The 17,366-nt window shown below is 43.8% G+C and overlaps 1 protein-coding gene and 1 pseudogene across 6 annotated transcripts in view; one reads left to right on the plus strand and one right to left on the minus strand.

Annotated features, from left to right (window-relative positions):
* Positions 1 to 119: 119 nt before the first annotated feature.
* Kiaa0319 (KIAA0319 homolog) overlaps positions 120 to 17,366 on the minus strand; it is a 67,525-nt gene continuing 50,278 nt past the window's right edge. For 4 of the 6 annotated variants that reach the window (XM_006253936.5, XM_063276602.1, XM_017600604.3 and 1 more), the window contains 2 exons: positions 1,645 to 7,023; positions 120 to 1,483 (listed from right to left, as the gene is read on the minus strand). In XM_006253936.5, the coding sequence (XP_006253998.1) occupies positions 6,845 to 7,023 (179 nt within the window). In that variant the 3' untranslated portion in view covers positions 120 to 1,483; positions 1,645 to 6,844. Of the gene's footprint in view, positions 1,484 to 1,644; positions 7,024 to 17,366 lie in introns of those variants that run through there. The other 2 variants (NM_001197023.2, XM_063276604.1) reach the window with 2 other exon arrangements.
* Positions 8,652 to 9,014, plus strand: Rpl37-ps1 (ribosomal protein L37, pseudogene 1; annotated as a pseudogene).

Below are 17,366 nucleotides of genomic sequence, written 5' to 3' on the forward strand. Positions count from 1 at the left end.
GATATTAGCTCTCACCCTTCAGCAACACCACTGTGGTCCAGAACTGTGTATTTGCTTGTCTGGGGTGTGCAGCTGCCTAAGGGTTTATCCTAGCTCTCTCCAGTCTATACACTTCACAGTCACTTTTCCCAGTCTTTTATTTTACAGAGAATAATGAGAAAGGCATTTTTTGAGCCCCTGGTATCCAGACACGATCCTGGAATACGAATTTTAACACTTGTCTGAGTGTATTTTCTGTAAACTTATAACACAACTCCACGACATGAGTTAAGTTGTATTATTTTGGCCCATGGCTCCGGTAAAAGGTCAAGACTTGGCAATGGCCTTGCTAGCAGAATTTCTAAGCGGTGTAGTGCATAATATGCAAAAGATCTAGCCAAACTGGCCTCTACAATAGACTCACCCCTAAGGCGCTGCATTAATCCATTGAACTCGTGGGTGGTTGCATCTGTGAAGGCAAAGCCTTAGGCAGCTCTAGAAAGGTCCTATATGACCCCGCCTCCTGGGCCTACAGGTGGCCCGTTCCTCTATGAGTTCCCCACTATGTGCTCCAGGAACCTTCTGTGGGGCCTAGTCACCTTATGACACCACTAAAATTGGATTAGGACCCACCCTGATGACTTCATTTTGAGCCACTCTTAAAGGGCTCATCTCTTCCTACATTCTAGAATTTGGGGGTTAGGAGTTCAACGTACAAATTTTCCCCCAGGGTCCCCTGTGCCCAGGAAACTGTCCTCAAGTTGGGACTTGGAATGTTGACGTGAGCTTTCCGTCCCCATCCCCAACGCCCAGTGAGTCCATTTAAGGAGCAACAGCAGCAGTGGGAACTCCAGGCAGAGCCTTGACCAGGGTTGAGCAGAGACCAAGATGAGGGCGAACTCCCAGGCCTCAAGGCTCAGAGTTCCCCTCAGGTCCCAGCTGGACATGATGAAGGCAGGAGGGTGGTACTGCTTTACAAATCAAGACAGAAAGGGTTGGCTGTGGGCTTCGTGCACTACCTCAATAGAAGCCTGCAGCCTTAGCTCAGGCGATGTCTTACCCCGCAGAGTGCACAGGGAGCCGCCCCTGAGTGGCAACTGGCAGAGGCACAGACAGCCCCCTTACTCTGCTATGTGACTACTAAGCTCCTAGTGGGGCTTTCTTCCCAGGGCGCCACAACAAAGAGGACCCTGAGTGATCTGCCAGGGCTGCTCAGAGGGCCTCCTCCAACCCCTGGCTTGCTGATGAGTTCAGAAAGATTCAGTTGATGAGGGTTACATTAGTCCCGTGGACAGAAGCCGAGCCAAATCCCAAGGAAGCGGAGACACAGCCAGACATTGGCATGTCCATACCAGGGGCAATTTCCTTCACATGTTGGGTGGTCCACAGACCTCTGCTCTCCGGGGAGTCACTTCAGCCATGGGAAAGCAGAACGCAGGAGAGCTGGAAGCCTCTTCCTCTAAGAAAAAACGAAGTGTGTTCTGGGGCAAGGGAGGAAGCTGACCTAGAAGAGAAAAAAGGGCACATACATAGTTATTCCTTTGAGAAACGTAAGTTTTTGTTTTTCATAAGGAAAAAATGTGTTAATCAACTTTCTGTCACTGGTCACAATACATGAATGAGATCTGATGAATTTACTAGAAGGAAGCATCTATTCTGACTCACCAGTCTAGTCCGCCGCTTTGAGCAGCTTACTTTGGGACCGGGGCCAGAATGAGCATCAACAGTGCTAGGCTGAGGAAAACGGCTCCCACGGCGGGTGGAGAAGCAGAGCGAGGAAGGCACGCACCCAGTGAGGTCACTTCCTTCCACCCGACTCCACTTCTTAAAGTTTCCAGTACATTCCAGCCCTGGCAGGGTTTGGGGATCGTCTTCCCACACATTGGCCTTTCAGGGATATTTTAGATCCAAACAGTGGCCGAAGGTCATCGTCATTGAGACATTATGTATTTGGTTCATTTATTTTTCGAAAACTCAGTAAAATATAGAACTCTTGCAAGAAGGTGATGATCAAGGAAACTTTTAATTCATAGACCTAATGAGTAGCACCCAAGTCTCAAAACGGGACCTCCACAACTTACCCCAACAAAATTGCTAATAGACCAATGGAGACAACTTCTTGGCAGAAGAGGTCCAAAAATGAATATATCCAGCATTAATTCTACAAAACTAGAAATTTCAAGGACATCTGGCAATGAGGTTTAAGGGAAGGTTTGTCTATGAAGGGTTGCACAGAATCTTTTAGGGTGAAAATCTCCTTAGCTTGGTTACAGAGATAGCTCCAGGGCATGGCCATCAAAATCTATCAAATTATACTTAGTGTGTGCAGTTTACTCTAAGTGAATTATACCTCAATGTACTCTTCTTAAAATGACTTTTCCCACAGTGCTGTGAACTGAATTTAGGTTCTCACACACATAGGTAAGCACTCTGGGCTGTATTCCCAGTTGTGAATTGGCTTTATTTTTTATAAATACTGTCAGGGCTGTTCCTGGTGGCATAGGCCTTTCATCCTAGCACACTTGGAAGAGCTCTATAAACTCCAGGCCAGCCAGGACTATGCTGTCTGATAGAGAGAGAGAGCGTGGGGGGAAGAAGAAGAAAAGAAAAGAAGAAGAAGAAGAAGAAGAAGAAGAAGAAGAAGAAGAAGAAGAAGAAGAAGAAGAAGAAGAAGAAGAAGAAGAAGAAGAAGAAGGAGGGAGAAGAAGGAGAAGAAGAAGGAGAAGAGGAGGAGGAGGGAGAGGGAGAGGGAGAGGAAGAGGAGGAGGAGGAGGAAGAGGAAGAGGAAGAGGAAGAGGAGGAAGGGAGGGAAAGAAGGAAGGAAGGAAGAAAAGAAAGAAAAACAAAAAGTTTCCATCAGGGAACAGAATGTCCTTTATGAGAAAGCCACTGAGCTCAGACTGGTTTATTCAAGCTGGTTTCAGAGAGAACCATTTGCTCCTCTGGTCCTCTGAGCTTCAGAAATTGTGTTTGCTTTCCCAGTATAGAGACAGATAATATTAGTTTTAGTCTCTGTCCATTTTGGGGTAGTGTGGTTTTGTTTTTGGTTTGGTTTGATTTGGTTTCGTTTGAGACAGACTCTTTCTATGGAGCCTGGCTGTCCTAGAACTTACTGTGTAGACCAGGTTAGCCTTGAGCTCACGGAAATCTGTCTGCCTGTGCCTGCTCAGTACTACGATCAAAGGAGTGTGCCACCATACCTGGCTAAATGTTTTTGTCTTTGCAGACAACCCTATTACAGTTTTTCTAAATCCTTTTCATAAGATTAGAGCAGTCATGGGGGCATTCACACATAAACACACGGGTGATCTTGCTCCAAAAACTATTTACACACACAAATTTGAAATTCATACTGGCTATGTGATCGAAATGTTTCCATTTTTTTTTTCAACCATATAAATCCTAAAACCCATGGATGGAGATCTAACTCCGTGGTGAGTGCTTGCCCAGAGAACTAACTGGTCCTCCCAGGTGCCTGGCAGAATTGACTGTTCTCAGCAGGCTTATCTCTCAGTGTTGGAGAGTGTTCTGTCCTCTGCCTGAAAAGTTTGTCATGGCAGTTGTGCAGGTGACGTGTGTCAATTCAGGCCAGTGCTCCTTAACTGTAGTCCCAGATTTAGCTACGTTAGCCTAAGGAAAGTTTATTTCTCCTTCAAAGACATTCTAGAGAAAATGAGACTTTTCCTTAGGTCAGCATATGTATTTAATAATCTTATACAAGAATCAATACCTTGTTATTCAAAACATGTGGAAAATAATACACTTAAAAGAATAAAATCAAGACTCAAAATCCAAGATATCTTGGTCACATTAAGGAAAAAAAAAAAAAACAACAACAAAGGTCCTCCTCGCCATGTGAAGGAAGTATGGAGGAATACATATTTTTAAATTATGATTGTATGTGTGTGTACACACTTGCATGTGTAAGCATACACTGCCAAATATTTTGTGTGAAGGCCAGAAGGCAACTTTTGGGCATTGGTTCTTTCCCTCTACCATGTGGGTCCTAGGAATCAAACCCAAGTTTGGCAGCAGGGGTCTTTCCCTGCTGATTTATGTCACCATTTTCTTATTTCACTAGATGGTTGTTTGCTTGCTTGAGACTGTATCCTGGGCTGGCCTTGAATACAGTATGTAGCTGTGCACGGTGCTCTTAAACCCCTGATCTTCCTCCTGCCACCTTTCAAGTGCTAGAATCACAAGTGACGGCTTTCCTCAATGTGTGTCTTTAAGGTGTTTTAAACATACTCGGTTGGGGAATGCTGGCATTTGATCTTTGTCTAAATCAGAAAGTAGCTGTGCTCTCAGCCTCTGAACCCTATAAATGTTCTCCCACCCTCCACGGCAGTTTCTCAGCCCATGGGCTGCAACCTCCAGAGGAGTCAGAGAGCAGGTATTTGCAATACGATTCAAAACAGTAGCAAAATTACAGTTATGAGGAAGCAATAATTTGCAGTGTGGATCACAACATGAGGAGCTGTATTAAAGGGTCGCAGAATCGCTGCTCTAGAGACATGTTTTTCTCTCTTTGTCAACAGCTTAGAGTCTTCAGGTCTCAAGATAGCACCAGATGGATGCTGAGGGCTTACCCCCTTTTCAGTCCCCGAGAACAAGTGGGTCACAAGACAGGATCCATTTTCCAGTAACCACTGTGATGTTTATTTCTGATTCACTATAGACTCAAGGTTCTTTTGTGATGAATAGATCAGAGAGACCAGGCTGAGACAGCCAGGGACAGAACCAGCAAGCCCACTACAAACCTAGAGGATGGGTGGCTTAGAGTGTGCTGGATCCTGTGGGAGACACCAGGTCCATGGTCCCCTACTTGTCTTTTGCTCTCAGGCACACTCAAAGCTTTCCTCTTCATCCCAGCAACAGAACTTTCAGGGGTCTAGAAGGTTCTCCAAGACTTGCCCTCCAACATGTCTGGACTTCTTCATGCACTGTAAAGTAGGCCTTAGCACTCGATTCCCAGATCTACTGACTCCATCCCTGTGGAAATCACTTATGCTCCCTGGACCTGCGGTGGGTGCCTAACACAGAGGAATGTTTTCTTTCAGGATTACTTGGGAAGGTCAACTATGAGTGATGCACACTCGTGCACATAAAGCAGCAGGGTTCACAGGCTTCAGCTTGATGCTTTATTGGATTCTCTGTGCCAGAAACGTCCGGTTACCCACTAAACTAGCCTCAGTCTGGTCATTGGATAGGGAAGATTCTGCTTATGAAGCTAAATACTAGTGCTAAAATAAAAAAAAAATCACTGTTCCTCTAACATTATAGATAATATTGAACTATGATATATAGACATAAAGATATTACTTTTAAAATAAAAGTATATTCCTACACGTTTTTATTTGATCAATTCGCCAGTAAAGTATAATACACTGGGGCCTCTGAATTTTTGGTTTTTTGAGTTTTCAGCTCAGAAATAGAAAATTCTATTACTAAAATTTAAATTGTGATTCTAATTCTTTTACCTTTTCCTTTTTTCATTTTTTAACATAGGATCTCATATAGTCCAGGTTGCCCTCAAACCTGTTGTATGGCCAAGGCTAGCACTGAATTCCTGCTACACTCTACTCTCTTTCTCTAAGCTCAGACTACCGTACGTACTGCTCTTCCACTCTCTAAACGCCAAGGGCATTGCCAAGGCCAGCAGTCTCGGGGCCATGGGCAACTACTATAACCTGATCAACATCTCAGGCTGTAATCATCTCCAGTTCATGGCTGAGGGGGGAGAGCGGGAGCTTTTTCGGGGGACATTGTATAAATCTTTTTTGTGTAAAGAACTAATATAAAATTTAGTTCTTTGATTTTTAAACATGTTTTTAAGATTTTTTTAATGCTCATGTATGAACTACATGCATGAACTCTGCACATTCCTCATGCTGCTGCTGCTGCCAGAGACCAGAAAGTGGAGTTCTGGACAATTGTAAGGGTGACTGAACCAAGGTCTTCTGCAAGAGCCATGAGGTCTTATATATAGCCATTTCTCCAGTCCCTTAAATAAGTTTTTAAGCATAAATGGTGAATGTTCTGTCCAGTTATTTCACTAGGAAGTCTTTGTAGGGGCTCAGAACATGGTGACCACAGTCCCCTCATTAGGAGTATATTTTAAAGTTTGGGAATATGTCTGTGATCACCCAGTCCTCCCTGCTTTCCATGGAAGTGCTACACAGTGTTCTCAATAAAAGTTACAATAATAAGCAGTCGTGGTTTCTTTTTCTTAGAGAAAGTGAATGAGAAAAATGTTAAAGGCTACCTTCAACACTTAACCTGCAGGTCATTCGCCCCTCCCCATCTCTATTGCCTGCTGTCCTTAGATTCTGCTGCTTCCTTAGTTCCTGACCTTCTAGCTAGCCACACCTAGCTGCATCACAGACAGGAAGCTACACACAGATGGTTCCTCCCTCGCAGATGAACTACACATTGATCCTGCAGGGCCTCTGAGAAGCTGCTTCTGGAAGGTTCTTAAAGGCAGTCACAGCTTCTATAGAGAATCAACCCTTCTTAACTTGTCTTTCCTGTGGGCTAGAAATAGAAACGGGTGTTAGCCTAATTTCATCATGGACAATAACTATAATAAAGTGTTCGCTACGGAGACACAAAACTTTTCAGTCGACTCCGCAGAGGTTTTATGCACCCCTTTTCTCTATTGATGAGCATCAGTTGAATAAGCAGGATTTTGTTTTGTGTCTTGAAAGTTCCAAAAACCTGGGTCTTTGAATCACTCTGTGGAGCACAGAGCAAGGCCCCTGGAGAGAGGTGCCAATGCACTGTGCCAAGCAGGAGTCAGCTTTGTGATAACTCCCAGCATCCGGTACTGAGTCACAAGCTCGTGAGGTCCTTCCACAACATCCTGTTATCTGTCCTTTGAGTAATAACCAAAGGAAACTCCACTTCTAGCAGAGCCATTCAGGGAACCCTTCAGAACTCCTCTCTCCATCCTTTCTTGGCTGAATAGTGTGTCCTGGTCGCTTTCAAACTCAGACTCCGACACCATCAGACTGGAGTTGTGCTCGGTGCTCCTGTGCTTGATACCTGGGGAGAAGCAGGAAGAGTGTGAAGACAGGCAGCACTTTCCTCTTAGCTGTCCTTTTGTCTGTCTACTCCTAAGCATTCCAGGGAGGACTGTGGATTGCCCGCTCATTGGCCTTTAAAGCAGTCACCTACATGGCGGATGGGTTGGCATGACAGAGTCTTCCAGTGTCAGTCAATCTTGAATTTGTGTTCCAGCTATAACACCAGCTCCACAATCCTGGACAAGACACCTAACCTCTTCTCATCTGCTGGAAGGAGACAAAGCCCCTACCCATGGGTTTGTAGTGAGCATTGAATGAAACTACACTGTAAAGCCCTTCACTGTGAAGCCAGCTTTTAGTGCAAAGTGAGCTTCAACACATAAATGCTGCTATGACTTCCAAGTTTAAATATTTTGATAGATGACTTGAATTCTAGGGGTTCAAAACAGAGGATTAAGATATGATTCCCGGGAAGGGGGGGGTTGGGGATTTAGCTCAGTGGTAGAGCACTTGCCTAGCAAGCCCAAAGCCCTGGGTTTGGTCCCCAGCTCTGAAAAAAAAAAAAGATATAATTCCCGGGCTGGAGAGATGGCTCAGTGGTTAAGAGCACTGACTGCTCTTCCAGAGGTCCTGAGTTCAAATCCCAGCAACCACATGGTGACTTACAACCATCTGTAATGGAATCCAAGGCTCTCTTCTCCTGTGTCTGAAGACAGCTACAGTGTACTTATACATAATAAATAAATCTTAAAAAAAAGATATGATTCCCAATATCAACTAACTCATAGTGTCTAACAGGAGAATATAAAGATTACTGGGGGTGCAGGACCATGGCATATGTGTCGAAGCCAGAGGACAGACAACAGTAGAAGTCAGTTTTCTCCAAACACCACCAGGCATAGAACTTACGTTGTCAGGCTTGGAGACAAGCACCTTTATCCACTGAGCCATCTCACCAACACTAATGTCTAAAGTTTTTGGAAAAGAACTTATAGTGTCTTAACTACAGAGTTAAAACAGATCTATGACATGACTCAAAACATCTAAAAAATAAGAAATAAAACTCTTACATGAATCAAGAGGATAGAAACATTCCCTGGTATCTGGGATTAGTTCTGTGATGGTTCAAATAGGATGGATTTGAACACAGAGGGATGATGAGGTAGGAGGACAGAAAGAGGGCATAGAAAGAACATTTAGAAGCATCCAGAAGAACTTATAGGAAAACAAACAAACAAAAAACAGTGTGGAGCAAATGACAAGTGGGAAACAAGGAATGAGGCCAGAGAGGCTGAAGCTCACAGAGAAGCACAAGACGGGAACAGCACTGTAGGGTTTGAATGAAAATGGCCACTGTATCCACACAGAGTGGCACTACTAGAGGTGTGGCCTTGTTGGAGTAGGTGTTGGAGGAAGTAGTCACTGGGGGATTGGGGGGGTGGGCTCTGAGGTTTCAGATGCTCAAGCCATGCCCAGTTTGGCAATCTTTTCCCACTGTCTGCTGATCCAGATGCAGAACCCTCAGCTCCTTCTCCAGCACTGTATCTGCCTGTGTGCCTTGCCTCCTGCCATGATAACAATGGACTAAACCTCCCAACTGTAAGCCAGCCCCAATTAAATGCTTTCTTTTTATAAGACTTGCCATGGCGGTCTCTTTGGCCTCACTGGTAGAAGCAAGATGACAAAAGGAACGTCATCCTTTGGAAAGCGTCGCCATAAGACACACACGCTGTGCCGCCGCTGTGGCTCTAAGGCCTATCACCTTCAGAAGTCGACCTGTGGCAAATGTGCCTACCCTGCCAAGCGCAAGAGAAAGTATAACTGGAGTGCCAAGGCTAAGAGGCGAAACACTACCGGGACTGGTCGGATGAGGCACCTAAAGATTGTCTACCGAAGATTCAGACATGGATTCCGTGAAGGAACAACACCTAAACCCAAGAGGGCAGCTGTTGCAGCATCCAGTTCATCTTGAAGATTTCAATCGGTCATAAAATAAATGTTCTGGTTTCAAAAAAAAAAAAAAAAAAAAAAGAGTTGCCATGGTCATGGTGTCTCTTCACAGCAATGAAACCCTAACTCAGACAGCTGGAAAGGTGGATTTTAACCCATGCCCATTGGAAACCACAGTATACAAAAACAAAGGAAGTACAGGGAAGACTTACAGACTTAGAGGATCCTGTGATCTGACCATGGTGTCCCCCAAATTCTTACACTGAGACCTATCCTGAGGCTGTTACTGAGCCGAGGGCCTATGGAGAAAACTAATACCTGTTTCGGATTGGTTCTGATGTTATTTGTGTTAATCTGGCTCCCCAAGTCACACCGGAACCTGCACGTCTGCTTGTAAGATGCTGAGAGTCCCTGCCTCCAGTTGGCTCTAATTGGTAAATAAAGTTGCCAGCAGCCAGTTGCTGGGCAGGGAGACAGAGAGCCTTAGGTTTCTCGGCCAAGGAAACCAGGAGAGAGGGAGGGTTTTTAGAACCGCCATGACAGGAAAGCACAAAGACCAGGCCTGAGAGCGGCAGGAGAGAAAGCATTCAACCATGTAAGAATCTGGGAAGAGCAGCCCCAGGCACCACACCCCTGATTGGGTCTGGGGTAGCAGAGATGAAATACAAAATATTATTAAATAATAATTCAGGAATATTGGAAGGGAGGCATTAGTAATGCAGAAGTTTGGGGGCAGCCCAGCTGTTGAGCTGCTTAGGGCATATTAAAATTAAGGTTGCATATATTCATGAGTCCAAAGCCTTTGGGCAGGTAGTGAGGAGTGCACATGCACCTACCTGGGAGTTTAGAGCAGATTAAGAGAGCCACTGCTTCAAGTGCCCTTAGGAAGAAGGCACAAGAAAAGGCTAGGGCATCATACCATGGTGGAACAGCTGTGTAGCATATGCTGCAAAACCTTCAGTTCTATCCCAAGGGGGGGGAGGGAAGGAGGGATACAAGGAGAAAGTACTAACCAGGAAGGAAGTAGCCCTCATCAGATTGAATCTGCTACCTTGGCCTTGAATATCCAACTCTAGATCCCCGACAAATAAACATGTGTGGTTTTAAAAGTCCCCGCTCTCTTTTATGTTGTTATAGTAGCCAGAATAGACTTACACAGGGGTAGGGCACACTGAGGAACAGAGGCTGACAGCCTGCCCAGCCAGGCTTCCTGGACCATCCACTAAACTTTCCTCCATCTTTGTTAGCACCTTCTCCTATAATGAAGACTAATCATAGTATCTGGCTCACAGGGTTTAGGATCAGATGGGCAAAGTGTAGTAAAAGTACCTGTGCTGACAAGGAGACTTACAACTGTGAGTTTAGAGGTGGGATTATAAATATCTGAGAAAGGGTACCAAAAATAATGGTGGGACGTATGGAAAGACACTAGGCAGTATGGGATGGCAGGAAAGTGGAACCGAGAGAAGCTACGCACCACTGTAAGAACAATGGGCTTCCGTGACTAAAAAGGGGTTTGTGAGAAGGTGGGCATGAATCAAGCAGAAGGTTGGTGAGCTAACCAGCCCCAAGCACCTCAACCTCTTGGGAATAAAGCACTTTTATAACACCTTTGCATTAACTCCTGCGACACAACTGGTGAGCTCTCAGCAGATGACAGCTGCTGTTGGTGTTCCCTGTGAGGAACTTCTGCAGGGCCTCTAAGAATTGCTTATTTTCCATTGTCAACTTGACAGACACCGCTTAATGCATTAGTGATGTACATCTCTCTGTATGACTTTAAGAACTCTTCCAAAGATGGTTAACTGACTAGGGACAATCTGCCCTGAGTGTCGGCTGTGCCACTGTGTGGTCTGTGGTCTTAGGTTGAATGAGAAAACAGTTATGTGCTGGCATCCCTAGACCCACACAGATATGAGCAAGTGGCCTCAAGTACCATTGCTATAGCCAAGAACTGCTCCTGCAGCCAGGCCTTCCCTACCGAGATGGACTGTATGCTCAAACACTTATTCCACGTTTAGGGTTAGGCCAAGCCAAGGTTTTTTCCCTGGGGTATAAGTAGTTCCTTGTCTAAAACTAAAAATATGCTTGGCATGGCCAGAAATGGCCTAAGCCCAGGGCCTTGAGGGAGCTGTGTGTGTCTTCATGCTGAGAAGACTCTTCTCACCCTAAGAGGCTATGTTTGTCAGTCCAAAGACCACTGTGTGCTAGGTCTGTGGCACATTTGAGATACCTGTGTTTCCTTTGTGCAACACTGCGTGAGCAGCTCCCTGCTGACTTTGCCCCTTTGCATGATAGCTTTTGGTGGCACTATCACAGTTTTCTCCTTCAGGAAGACTGTAGGTAAGATGTAGGTGAGATGCTGTACTTCCTAACAAACCTGCTTGGCAACTGACAGAGCTTGTGTGAGATCCCCTGACCCCAGCTTTCCTGTCTTCTTTATCTTATCCTCTGGTCATCTCTGTTAGCATCCTGTCACTAAAGAATGACCTATTGGCCCAACTCACTTCCTCTCTTACATTGCTGCTTGTCGGGTATTTGGTCACAACTTAACCACACTTTCTACACATGGTCATGAATTTTGCACCCTCTCATCCCTCCCCCAACACCCTTCCTCACCTGTCTGAGTTAGGGTTTCTATTACTGAGAAGAGATGCCATGATCATGGCGACCTCCATACCTCCTAACAGTTCCATTCCCTATGGACCAAGCATCCAAACGCATGAGTCTACAGGGACCCTTCCTATTCAAACCAACACACACACACACACACACACACACACACACACACACACACACACACACACACACCACACCACACCACACCACACCACACCACCTACTAGAAGGTGTTAACCTTGTTCTTCATGACCAAGATTGCTTCCTCATATTTTTTGGGGGGGTTGGTCTGTTGCTATGTACTAAAATGCTAAATTCTGTACTGAATGTTTAGGTCTACAAGTGAATTCTCACGTTTGCCAGCTTTTGTTGTATGAACTTTATCCTTCAATTTAAAACTATTGATTAAATAAAAATGGCTACAGCCAATTACTGGGGGGATTAGAGGTAGGTAGGTTTTTACCTAATTGGGGAAGGGGAGAAGCAAAGAACAAGGAGAAGTGAGGAGAAGGTGCATGTGGCCAGAAGAAACAGCAAGTGTTTGGGTACATCACTAGGGAAGTAGTCAGGCCAGCAGTTAGAAAAGTAGATTAAGGGTGACCCCCCAGTAATTGTCAAAGCCACAAAATAACTGTAGTCTGAGTCTCATTCACTTGTAAGTTAGTTAGGGATAAGATTAAATTGTTTGTACTATAGACTTCAGCCCTGTTGACAACATTTTGGGTTGTCGACTTTGAAAGTGACTCCACCTCTCTAAGAGAATTAAGCTACCTATAAACCCAGACATATGGAAAACTCACAGAATCAGCATTGAGCAGCCTCAGAGGCGCATTACATAAGTGATAGCTATAGGTAAGAATCTAAAGGTTTGAGCTCTCTGCTCCCAGACCCTGTGAGAGAGAGACCCAACCGCCTGGTCAGGTGGGCACTCCTGAGGCTGCAGAGCGGAAGAGACCACCAACACTGCTCACCCCTGCCCACATCCCTGGCCCAAGAGGAAACTGTATAAGGCCTCTGGGCTCCCTTGTGGGAGGGCCCAGGAGCGGCAGGACCCCTGCCTGAGACACCGCCGGAACCTGAAGGAAACAGACCGGATAAACAGTTCTCTGCACCCAAATCCCGTGGGAGGGAGAGCTAAACCTTCAGAGAGGCAGACAAGCCTGGGAAACCAGAAGAGACTGCTCTCTGTACATACATCTCGGACGCCAGAGGAAAACACCAAAGGCCATCTGGAACCCTGGTGCACTGAAGCTCCCGGAAGGGGCAGCACAGGTATTCCTGGTTGCTGCCGCCGCAGAGAGCCCGTGGGCAGCACCCCACGAGCGAACTTGAGCCTCGGGACCACAGGTAAGACCAACTTTTCTGCTGCAAGAAAGCTGCCTGGAGAACTCAAGACACAGGCCCACAGGAACAGCTGAAGACCTGTAGAGAGGAAAAACTACACGCCCGACAGCAGAACACTCTGTCCCCATAACTCACTGAAAGAGAGGAAAACAGGTCTACAGCACTCCTGACACACAGGCTTATAAGACAGTCTAGCCACTGTCAGAAATAACAGAACAAAGTAACACTAGACATAATCTGATGGCGAGAGGCAAGCGCAGGAACCCAAGCAACAGAAACCAAGACTACTTGGAATCATCGGAGCCCAATTCTCCCACCAAAACAAACATGGAATATCCAAACACACCAGAAAAGCAAGATCTAGTTTCAAAATCATTTTTGATCATGATGCTGGAGGACTTCAAGAAAGACGTGAAGAACTCCCTTAGGGAAACACAGGAAAACATTAATAAACAAGTAGAAGCCTACAGAGAGGAATCGCAAAAATCCCTGAAAGAATTCCAGGAAAACACAATCAAACAGTTGAAGGAATGAAAAATGGAAATAGAAGCAATCAAGAAAGAACACATGGAAACAACCCTGGATATAGAAAACCAAAAGAAGAGACAAGGAGCTGTAGATACAAGCTTCACCAACAGAATACAAGAGATGGAAGAGAGAATCTCAGGAGCAGAAGATTCCATAGAAATCATTGACTCAACTGTCAAAGATAATGTAAAGTGGAAAAAGCTACTGGTCCAAAACATACAGGAAATCCAGGACTCAATGAGAAGATCAAACCTAAGGATAATAGGTATAGAAGAGCGAGAAGACTCCCAGCTCAAAGGACCAGTAAATATCTTCGACAAAATCATAGAAGAAAACTTTCCTAATCTAAAAAAAGAGATACCCATAGGCATACAAGAAGCCTACAGAACTCCAAATAGATTGGACCAGAAAAGAAACACCTCCCGTCACATAATAGTCAAAACACCAAACGCACAAAATAAAGAAAGAATATTAAAAGCAGTAAGGGAAAAAGGTCAAGTAACATATAAAGGCAGACCTATCAGAATCACACCAGACTTCTCGCCAGAAACTATGAAGGCCAGAAGATCCTGGACTGATGTCATACAGACCCTAAGAGAACACAAATGCCAGCCCAGGTTACTGTGTCCTGCAAGACTCTCAATTAACATAGATGGAGAAAGCAAGATATTCCATGACAAAACCAAATTTACACAATGTCTTTCTACAAATCCAGCACTACAAAGGATAATAAATGGTAAAGCCCAACATAAGGAGGCAAGCTATAACCTAGAAGAAGCAAGAAACTAATCGTCTTGGCAACAAAACAAAGAGAATGAAAGCACACAAACATAACCTCACATCCAAATATGAATATAACGGGAAGCAATAATCACTATTCCTTAATATCTCTCAACACCAATGGCCTCGACTCCCCAATAAAAAGACATAGATTAACAAACTGGATACGCAACGAGGACCCTGCATTCTGCTGCCTACAGGAAACACACCTCAGAGACAAAGACAGACACTACCTCAGAGTGAAAGGCTGGAAAACAACTTTCCAAGCAAATGGTCAGAAGAAGCAAGCTGGAGTAGCCATTCTAATATCAAATAAAATCAATTTCCAACTAAAAGTCATCAAAAAAGATAAGGAAGGACACTTCATATTCATCAAAGGAAAAATCCACCAAGATGAACTCTCAATCCTAAATATCTATGCCCCAAATACAAGGGCACCTACATACGTAAAAGAAACCTTACTAAAGCTCAAAACACACATTGCACCTCACACAATAATAGTGGGAGATTTCAACACCCCACTCTCATCAATGGACAGATCATGGAAACAGAAATTAAACAGTGATGTCGACAGACTAAGAGAAGTCATGAGCCAAATGGACTTAACGGATATTTATAGAAGATTCTATCCTAAAGCAAAAGGATATACCTTCTTCTCAGCTCCTCATGGTACTTTCTCCAAAATTGACCATATAATTGGTCAAAAACGGGCCTCAACAGGTACAGAAAGATAGAAATAATCCCATGCGTGCTATCGGACCACCACGGCCTAAAACTGGTCTTCAATAACAATAAGGGAAGAATGCCCACATATACGTGGAAATTGAACAATGCTCTACTCAATGATAACCTGGTCAAGGAAGAAATAAAGAAAGAAATTAAAAACTTTTTAGAATTTAATGAAAATGAAGATACAACATACCCAAACTTATGGGACACAATGAAAGCTGTGCTAAGAGGAAAACTCATAGCGCTGAGTGCCTGCAGAAAGAAACAGGAAAGAGCATATGTCAGCAGCTTGACAGCACACCTAAAAGCTCTAGAAGAAAAAGAAACAAATACACCCAGGAGGAGTAGAAGGCAGGAAATAATCAAACTCAGAGCTGAAATCAACCAAGTAGAAACAAAAAGGACCATAGAAAGAATCAACAGAACCAAAAGTTGGTTCTTTGAGAAAATCAACAAGATAGATAAACCCTTAGCCAGACTAACGAGAGGACACAGAGAGGGTGTCCAAATTAACAAAATCAGAAATGAAAAGGGAGACATAACTACAGATTCAGAGGAAATTCAAAAAATCATCAGATCTTACTATAAAAACCTATATTCAACAAAACTTGAAAATCTTCAGGAAATGGACAATTTCCTAGACAGATACCAGGTACCAAAGTTAAATCAGGAACAGATAAACCAGTTAAACAACCCCATAACTCCTAAGGAAATAGAAGCAGTCATTAAAGGTCTCCCAACCAAAAAGAGCCCAGGTCCAGACGGGTTTAGTGCAGAATTCTACCAAACCTTCAGAGAAGACCTCATACCAATATTATCCAAACTATTCCACAAAATTGAAACAGATGGATCACTACCGAATACCTTCTACGAAGCCACAATTACTCTTATACCTAAACCACACAAAGACACAACAAAGAAACAGAACTTCAGACCAATTTCCCTTATGAATATCGACGCAAAAATACTCAACAAAATTCTGGCAAACCGAATCCAAGAGCACATCAAAACAATCATCCACCATGACCAAGTAGGCTTCATCCCAGGCATGCAGGGATGGTTTAATATACGGAAAACCATCAACGTGATCCATTATATAAACAAACTGAAAGAACAAAACCACATGATCATTTCATTAGACGCTGAGAAAGCATTTGACAAAATTCAACACCCCTTCATGATAAAAGTCCTGGAAAGAATAGGAATTCAAGGCCCATACCTGAACATAGTAAAAGCCATATACAGCAAACCAGTTGCTAACATTAAACTAAATGGAGAGAAACTCGAAGCAATCCCACTAAAATCAGGGACTAGACAAGGCTGCCCACTCTCTCCCTACTTATTCAATATAGTTCTTGAAGTTCTAGCCAGAGCAATCAGACAACAAAAGGAGGTCAAGGGGATACAGATCGGAAAAGAAGAAGTCAAAATATCACTGTTTGCAGATGATATGATAGTATATTTAAGTAATCCCAAAAGTTCCACCAGAGAACTACTAAAGCTGATAAACAACTTCAGCAAAGTGGCTGGGTATAAAATTAACTCAAATAAATCAGTAGCCTTCCTCTACACAAAAGAGAAACAAGCCGAGAAAGAAATTAGGGAAACGACACCCTTCATAATAGACCCAAATAATATAAAGTACCTCGGTGTGACTTTAACCAAGCAAGTAAAAGATCTGTACAATAAGAACTTCAAGACACTGAAGAAGGAAATTGAAGAAGACCTCAGAAGATGGAAAGATCTCCCATGCTCATGGATTGGCAGGATTAATATAGTAAAAATGGCCATTTTACCAAAAGCAATCTACAGATTCAATGCAATCTCCATCAAAATACCAATCCAATTCTTCAAAGAGTTAGACAGAACAATTTGCAAATTCATCTGGAATAACAAAAAACCCAGGATAGCTAAAGCTATCCTCAACAATAAAAGGACTTCAGGGGGAATCACTATCCCTGAACTCAAGCAGTATTACAGAGCAATAGTGATAAAAACTGCATGGTATTGGTACAGAGACAGACAGATAGACCAATGGAATAGAATTGAAGACCCAGAAATGAACCCACACACCTATGGTCACTTGATTTTTGACAAAGGAGCCAAAACCATCAAATGGAAAAAAGATAGCATTTTCAGCAAATGGTGCTGGTTCAACTGGAGGTCAACATGTAGAAGAATGCAGATCGATCCATGCTTATCACCCTGTACAAAGCTTAAGTCCAAGTGGATCAAGGACCTCCACATCAAACCAGACACACTCAAACTAATAGAAGAAAAACTAGGGAAGCATCTGGAACACATGGGCACTCGAAAAAATTTCCTAAACAAACACCAATGGCTTACGCTCTAAGATCAAGAATCGACAAATGGGATCTCATAAAACTGCAAAGCTTCTGTAAGGCAAAGGAC

This window comes from Rattus norvegicus, chromosome 17 (assembly GCF_036323735.1).
Source record: "Rattus norvegicus strain BN/NHsdMcwi chromosome 17, GRCr8, whole genome shotgun sequence".
NCBI classification, from domain to species: Eukaryota; Metazoa; Chordata; class Mammalia; order Rodentia; family Muridae; genus Rattus; species Rattus norvegicus.